Raw genomic sequence first — 15,830 nt, 5'->3', positions numbered from 1 at the left:
TTATAAAGAGGCCAAGACTCTAGCCTGCCTGGCATCTCCGTCCACGCCTAGAGAATCCCAGGGACAGAGAAACCTGGCAGGTTACAGCCCATGGGGTCGCAAAGAGTCGGACACGACTAAGCGACCAACACACACACACACACTCCCTTCAGTTCTTCCACACTGTTATAAAGACACACACACACACACACACTCCCTTCAGTTCTTCCACACTGTTATAAAGACACACACACACACACACACACACACACACACACACTCCCTTCAGTTCTTCCACACTGTTATAAAGAACCCCACACTCCGACAAGGGGAAGCAGCGTGGAAGCTGGGCGTGTGCTGGTCCCCGCAGCAAGGGTCTGATCCGGTGCAGAGCTCAGCGCGGAGGGAACGCGCGAGGTTGGGCACGTTGCAGGCGTGCTGAATGTTCTGCGCACGCGCCGGCGGCCAACCCTGCCGGTGGGCCTTCTGGGGGATGCGCCTGCGCGGTTCATTCCAGCCGGGACTGGTGAGAAGCCGCGGTTTAGGGTGTCGCGGTGCCGCCGCAGTGCGGTCGCCTTTCCTGGTTGGGTGTGGGATGCTGTTTCTGGCGTTGGGCGGCCCGTGGGCGGCCGGACTGCGGCTCAGCGGGAAGAGGACAGCGCTGTGGGCTTCCAGCGCGCTCCGAGACCCCAGGGCGGCTGTCTCGAGGGCGGCCTCCTGCAGAGGCTCCTCAGGGCGCGTCGGGGGCACGGGGCTGTCTGCTGCCGCGCCTGTTCTGCGTCGGGTGCGAGCCCAGGTCGGCGGATAGAGGGCTGCGGACCCGTGTGAGGGCGGGGAGGGGGGCGGGTGGTGGAAGTAGCACCCGGCCTGGGGAGCCCGGCTTCCCCGCAGCTTCTCCCCTACTGCCCCGCGGCTCCTGTACGGAAGGAGCCCAGTCCCAGGCTGGCGGGAATAGTATGTTTGGGCCTCGGGACCAGGCCGGTGCATCCCGGGGTTCACAGCACCCGCGGATCCAAGTGCCTCTTGGAAAGTGATTATTTTCTGGGCGGTTCCAGTCACTTTACAGATGGTTGCAAATCCAGCGAGGACTCAGTTTTTTCTGTCCTTGAGCCTTTTCTGTCCTTGAGCGCAAGCTTGTAAGAACTAATCTTCAAGGAAGTTAGATGTGCCACGTGGAGATGGAACTGAAAAAACTCGGAGAACCTCTGAGTTTTTTCAATTTTTGATTAGGTGGCCCTATTTTTAGGAGTTACTATGCTCCCTGGCGGGGGGTGGGGGGTGGGGGGTGGGGGGTGGGGAGGGCGGGCGGGAAACGGGATAAAGACGTTAATCCTTCTTATTTTAATCTGAATAAATTGTCTCCTAATCCTGCCCTGTAAAATATTAGGATTAGCAAACATGCCGAAACTTGGAAAGCCAGTGCGGGAATTGAAATCTAATTAAATTTCAGCCTAAAGGAATTAGGCATGCCTTTTACATCTTCAAGAGGGTGTGTAGTGAAAGTCATTTTCAGAGGTTCTGGGAACTCTTGTTCCTGTGAAATTTGATGTAGGAGTTCAAGTGGAAATTTTTCCTTATAAGGAACAAGGAATGGATATAAAGAGTTTGGGGAAAGAATATATATATATATATATTAATAATAGCTGTGGTATAAATATTTTAGAAGTATTAAAAACTACCTGGGCTTTATAAACACTGAATCTGCAGTGTTTTGCTTAAATAAAGTGATGTGTGTTTTTTTTTAAACAAAAACTAATGTATTTAAATCTTTGCAATTGAGTGATAGTGACATGCAATAGAAGAAACTACTCCACTAACTTTTTACTTGTTTACGGTCACACTTTATCTAACAAGCTTCTAGCTGGCATGCAAACCCAGGTCTTTAAACACCCAATTCAGTGTCTACTTGTGAGTGGGATTAAGGAAAGCCTTTCTGTTACTCAATTTGAGTTCTTTAGCTCTAGATTATTTGGAAGAATTCCTTAAATCACCCCATATGAGACATTCTCTTTATTATATTTTTCAAAATAAACTTAAAAAAATTTAAAAGTTGGTCTGAAATGCAATTTATTATGCACTCACATCATGGTCTCTCTTTCAATAGATACCTGTTTGTTGGGAAAGAGGTGTTCGATGTTCACATACACAGCTTGACAAATCAGAAGATGGAAGGCTGATTTATACTGGGAATTTGGCCCGAACAGTATTTGGTGGGTAATCATAAATGAGGGTACTTCCTTTTTTCAACCTTTTGAATATAAAAAAGGTTCTGAGCATATGATACTTACTATTTTTATTGTTGTTTAGTTGCTAAGTCCTGTCTGACTCTCTTAAGACCCCATGGACTGTTGCCTGCCTGGCTCACTGTCCATGGGGTTTCACAGGCAAGAATACTGGAGTGGGTTGCCAGTGTTTCAGGGGATCTTCTTGACTCAGGGATCAAACCTATGTCTCTTGCATCTCCTGCATTGGCAGGCGGATTCTTTATCCCTGAGCCACCACCTCAGTTGCAAGACAGAGGAAAGGTTATAAGATTTAATAAAGGATTTGGAGGTTGAGACCTTTGCATTTTTAGGAAATTTAAATTTTTATTTATCTATTCATTTATTTATTTGGCTGCCTCAGGATCTTTGTTGTGTCATGTGGGATCTTTTCTTGCATTTGGTCTCAGTAGTTGCAGCAGGCCCCCTGCAATTGCATCTACAGTCCCCTTAGTTGCCCTCCCTGCATGTGGGATTGTAGTTCCCCACTGCGGATTGAACCTGAATCTCCTACATTGCAGGGCAGATTCTTAACCACGGGACCACCAGGAAAGTCCCTTTAGGAGGCTTTTAAAAGGTTTTTGAAGACTCTTATGACTTTGTGGTCTTATGACTGAGCACAAAGATTCATCCTTTGGTCACCTCTCAGGATGTTTAGCAACAAAACGTATGTTTATATAATGTTTGAATATTCAGAGAAGCAAATATGAATGAATACTTAGTAGTTATTTTGGGTGAGTAGACATTTACTCTATAGAGTAATTATGATTCAAAGATATATTAAGTCTACATTTTTTAGATCTTAGAATTTTCAGCAAATGTATTTACTTAGTGACTTTTGCACATGGTAGGTAGGGAGTTATGGAGTAGGAAAAGACAGTGTATTAAATAACTACAAATTTAAAGTTGTTTTGTCTCCTTAGGTCATAATTCAGTATGTAGTATGGGATAATTTAGAAACGAAGAATGTAGGTATGTGGTTTGTTCAGGTTTCTGAGGTGGTATTTCATTTCAATAATCCTTATATAAAAAAGTATAACCTGAAATATTTGGAGGATTACCTTACAGCCACAAGATTTCAGTGCCCCATTGACATGTGTGTTTTTGATCATGTTGATGTTACTTGGTTGTCTGAAATTTAACCTGAAAATCTGTAAGTTCCCAAGTGTGTGTGACATTAAAATTGAGTATATTTAAAATACAACTTCAGCTAATTTAAAACTTTTTGGGAATAAGGACTGATTATAGTCACTGTTGGGAGGAGTTCTGAAGTTCTTGAAGAATCAGTTTTGGATGGTAGTAATTTCTTCAGAAGTTACAACATGAGTAGGTCTTTGAGCCTGTGTCAATCTCTGGATTGAGCCTTGGATACCTGGATTGATGCCCTTGAGATGTGTCAACTGTGACCCCCATGATACCCTTCTTTATGAACACAGACACCATTCCTTCAAATGAAGGGAAGGTTTATCCATTTATTTCATGTCCCCGCTTGACTCAGTTCTGAACTGAAGAGAATATAAATACGAATTAATTTTAGTGTGTGTGCTAAGTTGATTCAGTCATGTCTGACTCTTTGCAACCCTATGGACTATAGCCTGCCAGGCTTCTCTGTCCATGAAATTCTCCAGGCAAGAATACTCGAGGGGGCTGCCATGCTCTCCTTCAGGGTATCTTCCTGATCCAGGGATCGAACCCACATCTCTTATGTCTCCTACATTGGCAGGCAGGATCTTTATTACTAGCACCACCTAGGAAGCCTCCTAATTTTAGTATGGTTATAATACAATATTTGTGGAACAGCAAAATTTTGCATGGTATTCAAAGTTCTAGAATTGTAGCAGAATTTGATGTTTGAGTTCCTTCAATATTAAAATAGAAAGTCATTCTATATGCTTATCAGGAATTAATAATTTTTCTGTGTAAAACTGAGTGAGAGGCATTGACATAGAGGTACCATTCCTGGAGATTCTTTAAACTACCAAATTGGATCCTACTGTAAAGACATTTGAGGGGACTTTGAGTTGGCAGTTCTTGTTAATTCAGCAACAAAAATTACTGATGTCATTGTATTCTCATTTTAAGATGAGTAGAATTTGAACATAAAGAGGTGTGAAAGCGGGACATCCCATGCATGGAAGTCGTATGAGCAAAGGCATCAGGATGGGAAAACCCAGAATATGTTTAGAAATAGCAATTACTTCAACCTGAGCAACTGATGCTTGGCTTCCCTGATGGCTCGGTAGGTAAAGAATTTGCCTGCAATGCAGGAGATGCAGGTTTGATCCCTGGATCAGGAAGATCCTCTGGAGAAGGAAATGGCAACCCACTCCAGTATTCTTGCTTGGAGAATCCCATAGACAGAGAAGCCTGGTGGACTACAGTCCATGAGGTTGGAAGAGTTCGACACAACTTAGTGGCTAAACCACAACCACCACCAGGCATAATAAAGTATATGTATGTATTAGTTTCCTAGGGCTTTTAAAATTCATTTTCACACACTTCGTGGCTTAAAACGGCAAAAATTTATTCTCGCAGTTTTGAAGGCCAGAAGTCTGAAATCACAGTGTTGGCATGTACATGCTCTGAAGGCGCTAGGGAAGAACTCTTCTTTGTCTCTTGCAGCTTCTGATGGCTCGCAGCCATCCTTTGTGTTCCTTGGCTTGTAGTTGCATAACTTCAGTCTCTGTCTGCTACTTCACAAGGCCTTCTCTGTGTCTCTGCTTGTCCTGTTCTGCCCTGTTAAGGACACTCACATTGGATGTAGGGTCCACCCTAATCCAGGATGATTTCATCTCAACTTTTAATTGTCTGCAAAGACCCTGTCTCCAAATAAGGTCACATTCTGGGGTTCTGGGTGGATGTGAATTTGAGGGATACCACTCATGCTACTATAGTGTGAAAAGAATAATGGGGAAACAAGAGGTGGTTTTTCTGCAGAAGACAGCTTCAGATCAGATCAGATCAGATCAGTCACTCAGTCGTGTCCGACTCTTTGCAACCCCATGAATTGCAGCACGCCTGGCCTCCCTGTCCATCACCAACTCCCGGAGTTCACTGAGACTCACGTCCATCGAGTCAGTGATGCCATCCAGCCATCTCGTCCTCTGTCGTCCCCTTCTCCTCCTGCCCCCAATCCCTCCCAGCATCAGAGTCTTTTCCAATGAGTCAACTCTTCGCATGAGGTGGCCAAAGTACTGGAGTTTCAGCTTCAGCATCATTCCTTCCAAAGAACACCCAGGGCTGATCTCCTTCAGAATGGACTGGTTGGATCTCCTTGCAGTCCAAGGGACTCTCAGGAGTCTGGTCCCCATTAAATCCCATTTGTACCAATGTCATGACAACTACTTGTGAGAAGAAGAAATTATTTTTAGATTACTGGTACAAACAAGAAGCCTTCAACCAGCAGTGATGTATGAGAGTGACTGTTGTGTTACAGCCTCATCAACATGTATGGTATCAGATTTTTTGGTTTTTGCCAATTTGGGGGAAAAGTAATATCTCACTGTGGTTTTAATCACATGTTTCTTATGTTAGAAGTTTAGCATCATTTAATCTTTTGCAATCTTCCCTGCTGGCTCGGATGGGAAAGAATCTGCCTTCAGTGCAGGAGACCTAGGTTCTATCCCTGGGTTGGGAAGATCCCTTTGAGAAGGGCATGGCAACCCACTCCAGTATTCTTGCCTGGGGAATTCCATGGACAGAGGATCTTGGTGGGCTATAGTCCATGGGGTCGCAAAGAGTCAGACATGACTGAGCGTCAACTAAAACACACACACACACACAATCTGTTTAAAGGCCATGTGCATTCATGTGCATTTTTTGTTTCATTGAACTGTCGGCTTATATTTCTTACTCATTTGTTTATTGGGTTGTTGATCTTTTTCTTCTCATATACTGGCAACCTTTTATATCTTGGATATGTTAATCCTTTGTGATACAAGTTTGTAGTATTTTTCTCATTCATTTCTTTATTTTGTTTATGGTATTTATGTCTGTGTACATTTTAAAAACGTGATCAGATTTATCAACTTTCCTCTTGATTGCCTCTGTATTTTAAGTCATAATTAGAAAAGTTTTTCTGTTCTCAGATTATGAGGCCTTTACAGGTATATAAGGCCTTCACAGGACTTCTTATAGCTTTCTTATTTTATACACCTAGATCTCTGGATTATTTGGAATTTTCCAGGTATATGATATGAGGGATCAATTGAATTTTATTTTTTTCTGTGTGGCTATCCAGTTGCCCCAGCACCACTAGTTTTAAATTATATCTTGACACTAAATTTCCATTCGCAGTGAGGTTTCTAGATTTTGTGCTTTTGTTCCATTGATCTGTTCAGTACTGAGCCTATACAACACTATTTTAATGTTTTAGTATCTAACTCTCCCTCTCTTTTTTGCTTCCTTTGTTGTTCCAAATTAACTTTATAATCAGCTCATCTAGGATTTCAGCTTGTCCATTTTCCAAACAGATGGTGTTCAATCATGTTAAAATTATACATTCAAACTAAGAAAATTTTCATTTTAAGTTATTTATTTACTGTGGTAAAGTAGACATAATGTAAAAGTTACCATTTTGACCATTTTTAAATATATAGTTCAGAAGTCAGTGATTTTAAAAAAATCTTTCTAAGTAAAAATATGTCACTATTTTAACTTGAGTGTTTTTCCTTGATAAGGAAATTTTGCCTCTCCCACATGTTTCTTAACCACCAGTGGGGAGTTTTTGTTTTTAAATTTGCTGTTTTAATGTTGGGCACTTAGCCTGATAAAGTTAGGCCTGTATTTGAGCATTTTGTTTTAGATCTGTGGAAGTACTTGTTAATGGAGCATTTTATTTGATTATCTGCTGACTGGAATAAGTTTTATAGTATTCATAAGGATTTTTGAGTAATATTAAATCTTTAATTGGGTAGTGCATTTTAATAGCCAACAGACTCGACCCTAGAGTCAGATTGTCTGGGTTTGAATCCCAACACCACTATTTGGTGAGGCTTCCCTAGTGGCTCAGACGATAAAGAGTCTGCCTGCAATGCTGGGTCAGGAAGATCCCCTGGTAAAGGGAATGGCTACCTATTCCAGTGTTTTTCCCTGGAGAATTCCATAGACAGAGGAGCCTGGTGGGCTATAGTCAGTCCATGGGGTCGAAAAGAGTTGGACATGACTGGTGACTTTACATTTTCACATAGCTATTTGGTAGCTTTGTGACATTGAGCAAGTGCCTGATATTTTCTCATCTTTTAAATGGGAGTGATGATGATGATAATTATACATTTATCTTACAGGACTTTTTTGTAGATTTCATGAATAAAATATGCAGAGTGCTTAAAATAAAGCCTGGAATATAATAAGCACTATATTGGTGTTTTGGTTTTGTTGTTTTGGTAATGATATGGTAGGAAGAAAGAAGAATTAATTGGATGGTATTAATCCTCTCCTATTTTCTTTCTTTAGGTGTGAAGTGTTTTTCTTACTCTACAAGTCTGATCAGCCTTGCGTTTCTACCATACATTTTTGCACAAAATAATGTTATATTTGGAAGTCTCCCTTTGCAAATCTTATTTTATGGCACCATAGGAAGCTTTACAGTGATCACTCCAGCACTGCTTCACTTTCTTACAAAAGGCTATGTCATTCGCTTGTACCATGAGGCCAGAACAGACACTTACAAAGCCATTACTTACAGTGTTGTACTTTCGGAAAAAAGTACAGTATTTCACCAGAATGATGTGAAGATTCCAAACAGCACGCATGTGTTTACTACGTTTTATGCTAAAACGAAATCATTGTTAGTTAATCCAGCACTCTTTCCAAACCCTGAAGACTATAACCATTTAATGGGTTATGACAAACCATTCACTTTTGATCTGGAAGAAGCCAGTGAAAAGAAAGAGCTTAAAGAAGAGAAATGAGTCTGCTTTTTGTCATGCCACATGGCATGTGAGATTTTAGTTCTGCTACCAGGGACCGAACTGATGCCCCCTGCATTAGAAGGGTGAAGTTTTAACCTCTGGACTGCTGGAAAAGTCTTGAGTTTGTTATTTTTATGTTTGTGCTTAAATGTGATTTGTGTTCCAGTGTACAATAATTGCCTTTATGTTTGATTTTGTTAGTGACTGATTGTTAAATAATTTAAGTTGTATCAGAACTTTTAATTCAGAGACTTGTGTTCCTTTATAATAAAAAAAGTTATGTTTGAAAAAGAAAACATGTAACATTCTACCATTTTGTTTAAAAGGGTGTGAAATACATGTATATGCTGATGTATGCATGGTTAATTTTATATAATAAATGAGTCTCACCTGGGAATTGGATATCAGAAGCATATGGGAAAGTTATTTTTCCTTTGTGTATGAACTTTTCTAAGGATATAGATAGTACCTTTTCCCACAGTAGAAACTCTAAAAATTCACACGTTATAGAAAGCAAGTGTTAATCTGCTTCCTTTGGCTCTGAATACAGGTTTTTGCCTATCTTCTCTGACATGGCTGCCCATTTTAAAGATTGTATACAGTAGAGTGTGGTTAGCTTGAAGGCAAGTGGTTACCTGAGGAGTTTGTCTTCAGTGGTTCTGCTTGTCTCTCCACATGTACTCTCCTTTGGTACACTCTATCACACATAGGGAAAATCCTATCTACTTTGGTACGATCGTACCCATACAGATGGATAGTACCTTTTATAAAATAGCAGTCTTCATGCTAACTTACCATGTATTGGCATTTTAAGATTTTTACCTCTAATTGTAGAAAGTTGGTTCTTGTGAAGGATTTTCAGCCAGGAACAAATGGCCTCACATCGTTATTTAGATTGGTAATGCTGATTATGTGCCTAGAATGCATTGGGTACTGGGCAAGTTGCCAGAGTCACAGTAAGGAACAAAACACCCAGTCTCTATAAAGCTGTGTAATAGCCATCACCTGCCACGATGGTTAATCTAATCTTTATGGCTTAACTGTATGAGAGGGAGGTGAACACAGTCTACAGAGCTACCCAAGGCCTCCTATCACCTGCTACAATAGTAAATCTAATTTTTATGATTTCCTTCTGTGTGAGGGAAGTGCATGGAGAAGCAGTAGGAGCATCACTGCTGCTGCTGCTGCTGCTGCTTAGTCGCTTCAGTCGTGTCAGGAGCATCACTAGTTCTTGGAAAGATGAAGTGTCAAGTTAGAGGTTACAGGAGACAGCTTAAGGTAGCAAAGTGCTCTTTCTGAGATTTAGAGCCTGCCCTCTGCTAGTATCAGCCAGCCTGTGGTCCTAGTAGAGGGCGGGCTGTACTCTCAGAGATGAACAGGCTGCCACCACCTCTGGCCTCTGCTTGGACTTCTCTGCCTGCCTGCCCTTCTGTCCTCTGTCACCTAGGTATACATGTGTTGCTGTCTTAACAATTAATGTGGTTTATATCTTTCTGTAAAAAGGTATTCCATAGTCAAATACTCATTATCAAACATTAGATACATAGAAGAAAACAGCACTGTTAACATTTTAAAGTTTTCTCTCGAGGGTCACTGTTTTCATAATTTGTTTTGAGTACATCATACCTGTTTCTTTAAATGTCCTGTATGCTGCTGCTGCTGTTGCTAAGTCGCTTCAGTCGTGTCCGACTCTTTGCGACCCCATAGACGGCAGCCCACCAGGCTCCCCCATCCCTGGGATTCTCCAGGCAAGAACACTGGAGTGGGTTGCCATTTCCTTCTCCAGTGCAGGAAAGTGAAAAGTGAAAGTGAAGTCACTCAGTTGTGTGCAACTCTTTGCGACCCCGTGGACTGCAGCCTACCAGGCACCTCCGTCCATGGGATTTTCCAGGCAAGGGTGCTGGAGTGGGGTGCCATTGCCTTCTCCGAAATGTCCTGTATACATGCAGTCATTTTGTCTCCTGTGTAGTGGAGTGAAAAAACTTAATTTTTGTTAGTATCAGAATAATTCCTCAGAGGACAGCATGGTTGCTTAAAAGACTGCATGAGAAAGATGTCTTCTCAAGGGCACGATTTGGACTGAGACCAAGCTTAGAAAAGGATCAGCATATGTAGGATACCATGATGATTCATCAGTGAAATAAGTCTGCAGAAGCAACTCAGGCCAAGATAAGGGGAAAATACATGCACATCCCTCCATGCCACTCTACTACCCTCCCCCGGCAGAGTAATGCTGGAAAGATTGAGACCCTGATGAATCTCCTACAATCTATGGGAAGGATATTGAGTAAGGTTTATTTGAGTCTCAGAAGACAAGGTGATTCCTTTGAACATCTGGGTTACATCAGATAGCATACCCTTGACAGTAAAATGTAATCCTTCCCCTTGGTTTATTAATAATTACATCAGGTTGAAAGATAATAGCAAAAGTAACAAAATGGTCATTAGTTATGAATGACTCGTTTGTTAAAATTGTATTAGGATTTTTTCAGAAAAAGGATGGTTATCCAGATTCAGCAATTACCAATTTGTGGTCAGTATTGTTTCCTCTAGACCTCCTGCCCTCTACTTTTATTTGGGAGCAAGTTGCAGACATCATAGCATTTCTTTCTTAAATATTTAATTTTGTAATTCTACAAGTGAAAGTGTTGGTCACTCAGTTGTGTCTGACTCTTTGTGACCCCATGGGCTATAGCCCATCAGGCTCCTCTGTCCATGGGATTGCCCAGGCAGAATACTGGAGTGAGTTGCCATTTGATTCTCCAGGGGATCTTCCTGACCAGGGATTGAACCCAGGTCTCCTGCATTGTAGGCAGATTCTTTACTGTCTGAACCACCAGGGAAGCCCCTTATCTACAAGATAAGGACTTAAATAGCAATACCATTATACCTAAGCTGTCCCTGATCCCAAAGTTATCAAATATCCAGTCTACCAATTTCCAATTGTTTCATAATTTCCCCCCTCTGTTTGGATTAAGATCTAAGTAAAGTTCTCACCTTATTTACACCTACTTTTGAAATGTCTTTTAAGACTCCTAATCCGTGGGCCCTTCTATTTCTTTCACTTTGTTTTTAAGCTGTGCCACGTGGCTTGTGGGATCTTAGTTCCTCAAAAAGGAGTCAAACCGGGACGGCCAGCAACGGAAGTGAGGAATCCTGACCACTGGACCAGCAGGGAATATCTTTTTTTCTTCCCCTTGCACGTCATCTGTTGAATAAACTGAGTTTTTCGTCCTATACATGTTTTCACAGTCTAGATTTTTTTATTATATTTCCAAGGTGTAGTTAATATTTCTCTGTCTACTGTATTTGCTATAAATTGGTAGTTGGACTTTAGGCTTCATTAGACTGAGGTTTGATTAGTTAGACAAGAACTAATTCATAGCTGATGTTTGTATTAATTATCTATTGTTGTATAACAAATTGCCCCTAAAATGTGGTTTAAAACAAACACAACTGCACAGTGTCTGTTGGTTGGGTATTTGGAAATGACTCAGCTGAGTGGGTATGGCTCAGGTTCTCTCATGGGGTTGCAGTGAAGATATCAGCTGATGCTCCTGTCATCTGAAGAACTGCTTCCAAGGTGGCTCACATATGTGACTGACACATTTTTTTGTTGTTTAGTTGCTTAGTCCTGTCCGACTCTTTTCGATCCTATGAAGGGCAGCACGCCAGGTTTCCCTGTCCTTCACTATCTCCTGGAGCTTGCTCAAACTCATGTCCACTGAGTCAATAATGCCATCCAACCGTCTCATCCTCTGTTGCCCCTTGTCCTCCTACCCTCAGTCTTTCCTAGCATTAGGGTCTTTTCCCATGAGTCAGCTCTTTGCATCAGGTGGCCCAGATATTGGAGCTTCAGCTTCAGCATCAGCCCTTCCAATGAATATTCAGGGTTGATTTCCTTTAGGAGTGACTAGTTGGATCTCCTTGTTGTCCAAGGGACTCTCAAGAGTTTTCTCCAGCACTACAGTTCGAAAGCATCAATTCTTCGGTACTCAGCCTTCTTTATGGTTCAACTCTCACATCTATACATGGTGCTGGCCTTTTGGGAGGAGGTCTGGTTTCCTACTGCATGGATCTCTCTTTAGAGCTACTGTTTGAGTGAAGTCGCTCAGTCGTGTTCGACTCTTTGCAACCCCGTGGACTGTAGCCCGCCAGGCTTCTCTGTCCATGGGATTCTCCAGGCAAGAATACTGGAGTGGGTTACCATTTCCTTCTCCAGGGTATCTTCCCAACCCAAGGATCGAACCTGGGTCTCCTCCATTGCAGGCAGACGCTTTATCCTCTGAGCCACCAGGGAAGCCCATAGAGCTACTGTTTGCCCCAGAGCAATTGATCCAGGAGAACAAGGTAGAGGCTTTTATGATCTATTTTGGAAGTTGCACTTTATCATTGTGCAATATTTTCTTATTTACTCAGCCACCCTTATTCATTGTTGGAGGGGACTACACAAGAATTTGCATACCAAGAAGTAAGGATATTTGGGGGCTGTATTAGAGATTGGCTACCACCCTGTTCATCCATTGAGAGGTATACGATGTGTTCTTATCTCTCTTTGTGATATTAGCAACCTCTGATGTGTTTTCTAAGTTCACTAATTTATTAGATATTGCAAAATGGTTCTATTCTATCATTCCTTTTTCATGTACTAGCTCTAATACTTCTAAAAGAGAAAAGAGCATGAGAAGGCAAGGGAAACGTGCCTCTCTGTACTATTTGGTTACCAGTAGTTCAATCTCCATAGAAAGGTCAGGATAAATGCTTGATTCTTTCCCTTTATCAGTTTTCAAAATACAATTAGTTTCCTAGTACCATTGGCTGATTAGACTTTAAACAAGTATTATGAGCTCATGGATTTGAATATATTTGATGTATTTCAATACACCAAAGTTACTGTCTTATTAATGATCATACAGTCTACAGGCAGGCTGAATGTTTAAGTCTGGAAGCTATGAATGTTACATTAAATGCCAAAAGGGATTTTATAGGTGGATCTTGTGTTGGGAAGATTGTCCTGTACTGTCCAAATGGTTGCAGTAAAATCACAGGGTCCTTATAAGAGGCAGGCAGGAGATCAGGGGAGAAGGTGATGTGATGACAGAAGCAGAGATGATGCAGTGCTGAATTTTGAAGATGGAGGAATGAAAGGATTGCAGCCCACAAGCTGAAAAGGCAAGTTAATGAATCGTTCCCCTGGAGATTCCAGAAGAACTAGGTATGTTGACTCCTTGCTTTTAGTCCACTGAAACTGATTTGGGAGGGTAGCACTGAAACGTGTATCTTATCATATGTGAAGCAGATCGCCGGTCCAGGTTTGATGCATGAGACAGGGTGCTCAGGGCTGGTGCACTGGGATGAACCTGGGGGATGGGATGGGGACAGAGGTGGGAGGGGGGTTCTGGATGGGGAACACATGTGTGCCCATGGCTAATTCATGTTGATGTATGGCAAAAACCACTACAATATTGTAAAGTAATTAGCCTCCAATTAAAATAAGTAAATTAATTAAAAACTGATTTGGACTCCAACCTTCAGAATTTTAAGATTTTTTTTTTCCTGGCTGCTCCAGGCGGCTTTAGGATCTTAGTTCTCCAACTGGGGTTCAAACCTGGGCCCTCAGCAGTGAAAGTACAGAATCTTAACCACTGAACCACCAGGGAATCCCCCATTTGCATTTTTTTTGGGGGGGGATTTGTGCTGGGTTTCTGTTGCTGCGAGGTTTCCTCTAGTTGCAGGGACATGGGGTTACTCTTGTTGTGGAGCACCAGCTCTAGAGCACATGGGCTAATAGCTGCGGCTCCCCGGCTCTAGAGCACAGGCTCACCAGTTGTGGCACACAGGCTTAGTCACTCTGTGGTATGTGGGATCTTTCCAGATCAGGGATCAAACCCAAGTCTTCTGCACTGGCAGGCAGATTCTTTACCACTAATCCACCACGAAAGCCCCCATTTGTATTGTTTTTAAGGCATTAAATTTGTGGCTATTTGTTACAACAGCAATAGGAAACCATTCTTTGGTCAATGGGACTGTCATCAGATTGGTTATCTAATACAGTAAGATGTTCTAGGTATATGATCTTCTTATACCTTTTCTGCCTCAGACCTGAAATAGCACTTTCTCTAGAGTCTTTATTCCTTTTAGTGGAACTAAGATCATACCTAGTGTGTCCAGAAAAAAAAAAATCGGTTAAGATGGTAAATTTTCTGTGTTTTTTCCATAATATAAAAATGTATTTTAAAAGTCAGGGGAAGAAAGAGGACACACCCATGCAGGCTCCTAGTCCTCTCAGAACACACTGAAAGGAACAAAGACTCTGGTGTTAACTGTATTTGCCTTGTTGTGCAATAGGTCTCTAGAACTTTTCATCTGGCCAACCTGAAACAATACCAGTTGAGCAACTCCCCGTTTCACTAGCCCAACCCCTACCCCATGAATTTTTGCCTTAAAAAAACCAAATGGTAAAGTAGGACCATGCCTCAGTTAAAAAAAAAAAAAACTTTTACAAATATGATTATTTTCCTCTAAACTTGTAAATTTGAAGGCTCTGACTCTATGCTATTTTTGGCTACTAATCCACAGGCCATTGTCCTTTAAAGGATTTCAGGTAGCAAAGTATCTAAAGGGTTAGCTGTTTTTCTAGAGCAGAGTGAGAGGTTTGGAATGAAATACATTCCACACCCAAAATGATGACTATTTCAAGGTATTCCCTTGAAATTCCCTGTAGTTGGCTAAAGTGAGGGCATTCTCAAGCATGGTGGGACCCATGCCCATAATGCAGGACTCTGGCTAGTGTCCTGTGTCTGAGGTCTCATCCAGCCAGTCTCTACCCTTTGGCTCAACCTGTCGCCGAGCAAAAACACTGTGCATGAACACTGTTCAGTTCAGAGCTGACAGTCCTGCTCTCTGGGCTGTAAGAATTGATGTATAAAGATCGTGCGGGAGGGAATTCCCTGGCTGTCTAGGACTTCATGCTTCCAAGCCAAGCAGCACAGCCATAAATAAAGAAAGAATAGGAGGGTGTTCTTAGGGTTTAAAGAAAAAAGAAAAAGAACTTGGGAGAATAGCAAGCAACACAGAGGGATAAAGAGTGCTGGGCTTTTGAGTTTCTAAAGAAGACAGGTTTTGTTACTATTGACCAGGAAGTACCTCATTTTGTTTTTAAAGCTCTGTGCTCTCATTTGTATCACATGGTCGAAGAGTACATTCTAAATCATTTTCCTCTCCTCTCGCAGGAAGTGCTCAAATATTAAACACACACACGCGCGCACACACACATTCAAAAGAGGAAACAGTTGGATAGGAACTCAAATCATGTGACTGATGACTAAGTTACATTTTTTTCCCTTTACTAAAAATAAAGGGGAAGAGTCTGAAGATTAGTTACAGATTCTCCTTACATTTTTAAAGTTTTGGAGAGATTGAATCATGTTTCCATTTGTGCTTTTTTCCACCCTGTTTTCTTCCATATTTACTGAACCTAGGGAGAATCGTTGGGTCTGCAACTCCTCTGACGCCACCGTTTGGTACGACTACTGTGGTAAGTACAAAGGCGAAAACAGGTCAACCATTCCAAGGGTGTTTTCACAGGAACCTTCCTCTGCTGTCACCAGGACACAGGAAACGACCGTGTGTTCCAGCTTTTGGGGAGGCTGCTGGCAGCAAAAGGGATGTCTGGTTC

General features: G+C 41.8%; 2 protein-coding genes across 4 annotated transcripts in view; both read left to right on the top strand.

Moving 5' to 3' along the window:
* The first annotated feature begins 269 nt into the window (after nt 1-269).
* Nucleotides 270-8,554, top strand: TMEM70 (transmembrane protein 70). 2 transcript variants are annotated; one of them, XM_086336462.1, is made up of 3 exons: nt 270-775; nt 2,084-2,189; nt 7,695-8,554. In XM_086336462.1, the coding sequence occupies exons 1-3, from the start codon at nt 422-424 to the stop codon at nt 8,150-8,152; spliced, it is 918 nt and encodes a 305-aa protein (XP_086192588.1). In that variant the 5' UTR covers nt 270-421; the 3' UTR covers nt 8,153-8,554. The 2 variants fall into 2 exon arrangements, with proteins under 2 accessions (XP_086192588.1, XP_086192589.1); XM_086336463.1 differs by having other exon boundaries at nt 424-505.
* Nucleotides 8,555-15,354: 6,800 nt separating this feature from the next.
* The window catches only part of LY96 (lymphocyte antigen 96), a 33,373-nt gene continuing 32,897 nt past the window's right edge, over nt 15,355-15,830 (top strand). Inside the window, exon 1 of one of the 2 annotated variants that reach the window (XM_086336457.1) lies at nt 15,355-15,689. In XM_086336457.1, coding sequence (XP_086192583.1) covers nt 15,578-15,689 — 112 coding nt within the window. In that variant the 5' untranslated portion in view covers nt 15,355-15,577. The remainder of the gene's footprint in view (nt 15,690-15,830) is intronic. The other variant, XM_086336458.1, reaches the window with a different exon arrangement.

This window comes from Bos grunniens, chromosome 14, assembly GCF_055505025.1.
Source record: "Bos grunniens cultivar Pamir isolate PY7600 chromosome 14, Bosgru_T2T1.0, whole genome shotgun sequence".
Taxonomy (NCBI): domain Eukaryota; kingdom Metazoa; phylum Chordata; class Mammalia; order Artiodactyla; family Bovidae; genus Bos; species Bos grunniens.
Note: the sequence above shows the minus strand (reverse complement) of the source record. Positions and strands in the feature narration are given on the sequence as shown.

Coding starts and splice junctions, on each gene's coding strand:
- TMEM70 (XM_086336462.1), top strand. CDS start 422: ATGTTCTGCGCACGCGCCGGCGGCCAACCCTGCCGGTGGGCCTTCTGG. Junction 776..2,083: donor TGCGTCGGGTGCGAGCCCAG/GTCGGCGGATAG, acceptor CTCTTTCAATAG/ATACCTGTTTGTTGGGAAAG. Junction 2,190..7,694: donor TTTGGCCCGAACAGTATTTG/GTGGGTAATCAT, acceptor TTCTTTCTTTAG/GTGTGAAGTGTTTTTCTTAC.